At 41.3% G+C, this 7,997-nt stretch overlaps 1 protein-coding gene across 3 annotated transcripts in view; it reads right to left on the reverse strand.

Annotated features, from left to right (window-relative positions):
- The window catches only part of LOC136864478 (sugar transporter SWEET1), a 68,193-nt gene extending 62,941 nt beyond the window's left edge, over positions 1-5,252 (reverse strand). Inside the window, exons 1-4 of one of the 3 annotated variants that reach the window (XM_067141504.2) lie at positions 5,068-5,252; positions 4,660-4,773; positions 4,503-4,580; positions 4,294-4,417 (exon numbers count right to left, since the gene is read on the reverse strand). In XM_067141504.2, coding sequence (XP_066997605.1) covers positions 4,294-4,417; positions 4,503-4,580; positions 4,660-4,736 — 279 coding nt within the window. In that variant the 5' untranslated portion in view covers positions 4,737-4,773; positions 5,068-5,252. Of the gene's footprint in view, positions 1-4,293; positions 4,418-4,502; positions 4,581-4,659; positions 4,774-4,902 lie in introns of all 3 variants that reach the window. The other 2 variants (XM_067141503.2, XM_067141501.2) reach the window with 2 other exon arrangements.
- Positions 5,253-7,997: the final 2,745 nt, after the last annotated feature.

Genomic DNA, 7,997 nt, shown 5'->3' on the forward strand with positions numbered 1-7,997 from the left:
TATGACACTGGAGTTTATTTACCATCCTTTCCACTTCCACCAACATCATTTTCCTCCTCCCCACAAGCTTGGCTGTTCGCAATACCACCAGGATGATTTCCTTTTTTCATTGAGAAGGTGTTAAAAATATTTCCTCCACCTCTCCAGTGATTCCCTGGGATCTATTATGATTTCACCTGAATTACTCAAAACACTGTTCATTTCCTTTTTCCCTCCCTTCCTAAGATTCTTTATTACTGTCAAGAAAGGTTTCCCTGCTGCTTGACCAAGCCTTTCCAGGTTATTACCATAAACTTCCCACAACTTCTTTTTGGATTCAACAGCTATTTGTTTCGCTCTGTTTCTTTCATCTACGTACAAAGCCCTGCCTGCCTCAGCCCTTGTTTGAAGCCATTTCTGATAAGCCTTCTTTTTACGTTTATAAGCTGCTCTCACTTCATCATTCCACCAAGATGTTTGCCTTTTCCCATCTTTACACACAGCTGTTCTTAGGCATTCCCTTTCTGTTTCTACTACAGCATCCCTGTATGCCACCCATTCACTTGCTATATCCTGAACCTGTTTACTGTCTACTGTTCGAAACTTCTCACTAATCATATCCATGCATTTCTGTCTAATTTCCTCGTCCTGGAGATTTTCTACCCCTATTCGTTTGCAGACAGATTTCACTTTCTCTATCCTAGGCCTAGAGATACTTAGTTCACTACAGATCAGATAGTGGTCTGTATCATTGAAAAATCCCTGGAAAACTTGTACATTCCTAACAGATTTCCTGAATTTGAAGGCGGTTAAGATATAGTCTATTATGGATCTGGTACCCCTAGCCTCCCATGTGTAGCGGTGAATAGCCTTATGCGTGAAGAACGTATTCGTAACTGCTAAACCCATAACTTACTAGCATAGAAGTCCAGCAAACGCTTCCCATTCCCATTAGCGTCCGTATCTTCCCCACATTTACCAATCACCCTTTCGTATCCTTCAGTTCTATTCCCAACTCTCGCATTGAAATCGCCCATTAGCACTATTCTATCCTTGCTGTTGACCCTGACCACTATGTCACTCAATGCTTCATAAAACTTGTCAACTTCATCCTCATCTGCACACTCACATGGTGAATACATGGAGACAATTCTAGTCCTAATTCCTCCAACTGACAAATCTACCCACATCATTCACTCATTTACGTGCCTAACAGAAACTATGTTGCGTGCAATGGTATTCCTGATAAAGAGCCCTACCCCAGACTGCCCTTCCCTTTCTAACACCCGTCAAGTACACTTTATAATCTCCTATCTCTTCCTCGTTATCTCCCCTTACCCGAATATTACTTACTCCTAGCACATCCAGATGCATTCTCTTTGCTGACTCAGCCAGTTCTACTTTCTTTCTTCCATAAGCCCCATTAAAATTGATAGCTCCCCATCGAATTCCATTTAGCTCGCCAAGTTGTTTCCAAGGAGTCCCTCGCCTGTCAAATGGGAGTGGGACTCCGTTACTCCCATGGTAGTACTGCATTAATATCTCAAGCAAAGTCCTGCTCTACATAATAAATCAATGCCTAAAACTATTCCTGCAACCTCAGATATCTGCAGAACAAGCAGGTTGCAGGTTAAGGAACACTGTCAATCCTGAACATGAGGCACATAATGAAGAAAAGTCGCGAGTTTTGTGTCCCTGCCTCTTTTTTTTTACTACAAAAAAGCCACTGATTGTGTTATGTGGGACAAGTTGTAGCAGGTGCTAAAGGAATTTGGTGCTCCACTGCATTTAATATCATTATTGAATGGTCTCTACAAAAACCATGCAGCAACCATAAAGGGGGATGGTGATCTCTCAGAAAATGTGACAAATGCAGGAAGGCAAGGTCAGATATCACCTCAACTCTACAACATCTATGCAGAATGTCTTCAAGAGAGCTCTCAATGGCTGGAATCTCGATTGGTGGCAGAAAATTAGCAACCTGCGATTTCCAGATGACACTTCCTTTACCGGTACAGCTGGAAGTGAAAAGGAAGCTCACAGATCTGTTCAAAACAGTGAAGAATATTAGCCTTCACTATGGTCTAGAGATAAACATGAAAAAGACCAAACTGATGGTAGCTGATCGGCAAGATCAAATCCAACTTACACGATGTCCAAAGGACCTGGAGATAGTAAAGGAATTTGTATACCTTGGGTCTGTCATCAATGACATGGGAAGCCAGGAAATAGATATCAAAAGACAACATTACGTCATGCTGCAATTGTTAAACTCGCTAACATTTGGCAGAACCGGGCAATATCAAAAGATACGAAGATCCGCTTGGTGGAATCACTAGTGTTCCCAGTCTTCTTGTACAGCTGTGAGACCTGGACATTGAATGCTAGAGACAGAAGTCGAATTGATGCCTTTGAGATGTGGTGTTGGTGAAGAATGCTGTGTGTACCCCGGACGGAAAGAAGAACTAACGTTTCCATTCCGAACAAACTGAGCATCAAGAAACGTCTATCTTCCCGCGTGAGCGAGTGCTACCTGCGATTCCTTGGCCACATTTCCAAAAGAAAAGGAAAGAACTTGGAAAAGACCATTTTGCAAAGCAAAGTTGAAGGCAATAGACCACGAGAAAGAACAGCAAATAGATGGTTAGATCAAACGAAGATCACTACTTCAGATCGTGTAATGAAAGCTGAAAACCGCTCTGGATGGAGGCAACTCGTCAAGGCTGCAACGCAGAAATGATAAAGTTATGAGGTCTCGACACTCCGCAATGAGCAAAACAACTAATGATGACGAAGTTATTTTGAAGTGAAGCCAAAATTTCAAGAACATCTGTTGAAAATTTTAAATGCAAAACTATGAAAAAATAAACCTGAATATGAGAAATTACTGGTAAATGAAGCCCTCCTTCTGTGATTTACCCAACAACGTGCTAAAGAAATGCCATTATCCGGATCTATACTTAAGGTTTCCTCAGCAAAGCAGAGACTCCAAATCAGCTGATACAATGTTCATCAGGCAGCGGCATAATGTAGCTGCTCGTAAGCGAGAAAAACATTCAGAAGTAAATTTCTGATTTACCAATGCCAGGGACCCACCCAGCCCACCCAAAAAGGTACATTTACAACCTAATGGAAGATTTCACGTGCCATTGATCACTAGCCAGCCGGGTACAAGCACAGCCATGGGCCAATATGATGTCATTCCCAGAATTCCTAACTCGCTGCTTCCATTACCAACCCGCACAAAATAGAAACATGGTGCTACCTCGCATGTGAATTTAAAAAATGTAAATTAGTAGCTGTACCGGAAACCTATCTTGAAAATTCAGGCCAAGCTCTGTCATGAGAACAGAGAGGCTCTTAACTATGACAGCGGCGCATACTGCCGGCACGGCAAGAAGAAAAATGTAATTTCAATACTACAACAACACCTACCTTCCCACGCTAGTATCGTATAATTTCGTAATAGTTGGTAATAGTTTGCAGATTGCCGGTACACACTCCTATCGGCAGTCTCGTGAACGAAAAAGAAAAGAGCATCATGCGCCGCAGAGCCTCAACGGAGTGAGTACACTAAACATCTGCCAAATACGGTATGCTACATTTATATAAAGTTCACTTTGAAGAATACTGCATGCACAACGGAGGAAAATATTTGTGCCCATTTTTGCTCTAACAATAGTTCCCATATGCCTTCGCTGGCTGGTGTACAGTACACTATGTCTTCTGGTATGGTCTAGAACAAATTTGTTACTTTCATTGTCCTGTCAGTCTCATCCTTGGCTCTGACGATATGAAAATGACTGAGGTATGAGCGATGCTAGTAATACCATTCCCAGTTATGTCGCACACAGGGTTGGCTAATGAATGCTTTTCAGTGGGCTTGGCATAATGATATGTCATAGCAACTTCTGGCCCTGCAAGGAAAGCAACGAGAATCTACATCACTAGTCTCCCTAGCATGTCTCTTCAGTGATGCCAGGGTCATCTATAACACTTATTGGTGGAGCTGTTGAAGCCTTAATTAAGATAGGTACAGCCCCAGCATATGTCTGGTGTGAAAAGAGAATAAAACAGAAATCCATCTTCTGAACTGCAGACAGTGGGGGGTCGAAACCATTTTCCAAATGCAAGCTCACAGATACACGACACAAACCGCATAGCCACCTGCCTACGGTACAATTTAGCCCAAGACCTGATGCGTTTAGAGTTCTGCTTCATAACTACATGGAAACCAGCACTATAAGTGCATTCACGCGACCTGTACGCTGCCATATAAGTTACTGGTATGCTGAAAATCACACGTGAAGTTACCTTTTCATGGGTGTATATGTAGTAACATACGAGGTACAGAGCGTTCAGGAACAGACCAAAGAGATTCACTCGTGTCATAGCAGGATCATCCAGAATCAGAGAGTATTTCAACATCAATACCCCTCTGAAAAATAAACACAAGCCTATGAGAATCTCTGAAACTTGACCAATACAGAACAAGAAACAATCAATTTTATGACTGTACTTACACTGCAGTTCCACCCAGAAATGGCATTACAGAGACATCCTTTGTAGAACCTTGTTTAATTATATCCTTGCAGATAAATCTGTAAAATAAAAGTTATTAATAAGAACCTACCTGCAGCACAACAACTACATTGCAGAACAATTTTAACAATTACATACGCTCCAGAAAAAAACTGTAGAATTGTTGTTACACTGGCCGATGTGGCCACGATATCCTTGTAATCTTCCAACGGCATGATGACGGATTCAATCTTCTTACAAGACTGATGTCAACTGAAAATTATCACGAGTAATTAATGAATACAAGGACGAGAATCATTCGACAACTTTAACTATCAGTTTCATTCATCAACTCAACACGCCAAGTGAAAACAGCATGCAAGGAAGAAGAGCACTGCTAACCTTCCAATATATCTTACAGCCGATACCTGTTGACCACTAGTGCATACATTTCTACCTAAAATTACGTAAACCATAATTCGTAACACTATAGCCTATATATTGTCATTTATTATCTTATCAGAAACTACCTCTGACGCCCTGAATTGAGTACCAAGATAACACTACCCAGAGCACACTTCAACTTCTTATGCTTCCTTTCCGTCGAGTTCTTCTCGGACACCTTTTTTAAATCCACGTCCAGTCGCCTACACACACACCCACACACACATATCAGACCACACACCACTCACCACGACACCGTACCGTACCAAAGAGAATATACCGTACTACCAATCACACTCACACTATCTACTGCTACCAACGAGCTAGAATAACATAGAGAGGCGGAAGCGCTGCCTGGGTGAAGCTAATAGAACGAAAGTCCGCCATGTTTCCTGTTGTCACACAAGCAAGGGGGCACGGCCTTTAAATGACGAAAAGTGTAGAAAATAAGCATTTTAGAATCACTGGGGGAGAATTAAAGACCGTTGCCGATAGCTTGAAGCATTAAAGCGAATACCGCCACTTCATCATATTGCGGCACGAGGCCAACATCACGATCAGTTGATTGTAGGATAGTTCGAAATTATCGCACAGTGACGTACGAATAGGCCTCGAAATCGGAACAAGAGCGTTACCCTGCTTGGCTGTTGTGGTTAAGCGTAAATTAGAATAAAAATTATGGACATAAATATTTATGACAGGAAGCCGTAAAATCATAGGGACCTACAATAGGTTACAACCTCATTCTGTTCTGTTCAAATAATAACCGTGGCTATCCGTACTTTCGCTAAGTAAACAATAAATAAGATGGATTTAATTACAAACAGAAATTACAAAAAGGAATCTCGGCTATAATTCAGTAATACTTACTTAAAGTACGATATATCCTTGGTTTTATTACTTCGATTAGAACAACCATACGCTGAGCTTACGGCTGGCATTCTTGAAAGCGAGAATCTATGTTTTCACTTCTTAAAATTTAGGGAATTAAATTGGCATGCACGTTCTCCCTGTCACCTCAACATATGCTCTCGCGCCAGTTCGCTTTGTTTTGACAACCGTTAACATGGCTGCCCCTTACCAACTTGCTTCAAGCAGGGAGCGCTGATGACAGGCTTACAGCCCCTCTATGTTATTCTAGCTCGTTGACTGCTACACATGCTGCAAAGAAGCTCATAAATACTCCTTGCGATGAATATATACTACCACCACTCCGAAAAGAAACGATGCTGCTTGTTCAGAGCAAGTTCATCAGAATCACGTTTGGCGCTAGCAGACGAGGGTTATGCAGTATTGCAGACACGTTCATAGCAACATTCAAACTGGTGAGACTCTGTGAGAGATACGGTATTAACAGATTCCAGATCTTATGTACCTATACGGTATAATGTTGAACCAAGGTTTTCGTTCTTGTTATTGTTGTTGTTGGTTTAAGTATTGACTTGAACTGGCAGGCATACTCATGTTCTTACTTCTATTCATTGTTAAACACCTGCAACGATTTCCACCAGACTTGTTATTAAGCAATTTCGACAGTCAAGGCTTCGTTTTTTAACAGATATGCTCCCTGGTATGTAAGCCTATACACTGAGGGTACACCCTTACGCTTTCTTCCCTGTTAATACTGAAGGTAGTGATTTATAGCAATTTTCTAACTATTGAGTTGGATTCAGTGTCGCTAACCATACAGATTATGGATCCTACTTGCCGAAACGACGCAGAGCCATCTATAGTTAAAGCCGGAAGGAACGCTTGGCAACATTGTACGTATCCGTCAAGCGGAGGCCGAGAGAAAAGGGGGCGTGTCCGACTTTGAATTGACTTACTTACATACTTGACTTAATTCCTCTCGTTCCCACAGGAACATAGGGCATCCGTGAAACGTCTCCATTGTGGTCGTCGACTTGCCAATGCTTTAACTTCCTTCCCTGCTTCAAGAGCTTCCTCCTCTACAGTCCTCTTCCAGGTCTTCCTAGGACGACCTCTCCTCCGTGCCCCTTGCGGATTCCATTCAAATACTGTGCTTTCTATAGATCCCGCTGGCTTTCTCAAAGTATGACCTATCCATTTCCATTTCCTGCTCTTGATTTCCACTGCGACTGGAACTTGGTTTGTTGTTCTCGATAGCTCGTCATTGGATATAATTTCAGGCCATCTGTTTATGATGCGCCGTAAGCAACAGTTTATAAATATCTGCAAGAGATTAGTGATAGTTCGTGTAACCTTCCAAGTTTCACAAGCATATAGAAGAACTGATTTAACATTTGTATTGAAAATTTTTATTTTCGTTTTCCTTGAAATGTTGTTATACTTCCATACTGTATACAGCTGCAAGAGGGCTCCAGTTACTTTCCTTATTCTGGCTCTCACGTCATCTTCAATCTCTTTTCCTGCCACAAACAATCTTTCATCAATTTTAGCATTTACTCTCATTTCCTTGGTCTCAACAACATTTATATTGAGTCCTGCAGCCTCTGCTTCCTTCCGTAATCCTTCTAACTTGTGTCTCATATCACTAATTCTTGAAGACAAAAGACAAATATCATCTGCACATTCTGAATCTTTCAGTCTTTCCCCAATTCCCCATTGCATTCCTCTTTTCCTTCCACCCAACATATTTCTCATAACATTATCGAGCACCACTAAAAAGATTGTTGGTGAAAGAACGCATCTTTGGAAAACTCCGCTTGTGACATTCACATAATCTGAGAGTTTTCCCTCATGTACTACTTTACATCTATACCCTTCATACATTACCTACATAAGATTCAAGATTTTATCCGGTACTCCATATTTCACCAAGGTCTTCCACATTACGGTCCTATTTGCTGAATCAAACGCTCTTTCGAAGTCTATGAATGACAAGTACAATGTGGCCTGCCATTCATTACTTTGCTCTAGAATTATTCTTAACGTATTTATTAGATCAACGAAGCTGGTTTGTCTTTACTCTGTTAAGAATTATTCTAGAGAGAATTTTACTTGGTATGCTCAGTAGTGTTATTCCTCTCCAATTCTTACACACTGTGGTATCACCTTTTTGGGGGGAGTTA

Source organism: Anabrus simplex, chromosome 2 (genome assembly GCF_040414725.1).
Source record: "Anabrus simplex isolate iqAnaSimp1 chromosome 2, ASM4041472v1, whole genome shotgun sequence".
Lineage (NCBI taxonomy): Eukaryota > Metazoa > Arthropoda > Insecta > Orthoptera > Tettigoniidae > Anabrus > Anabrus simplex.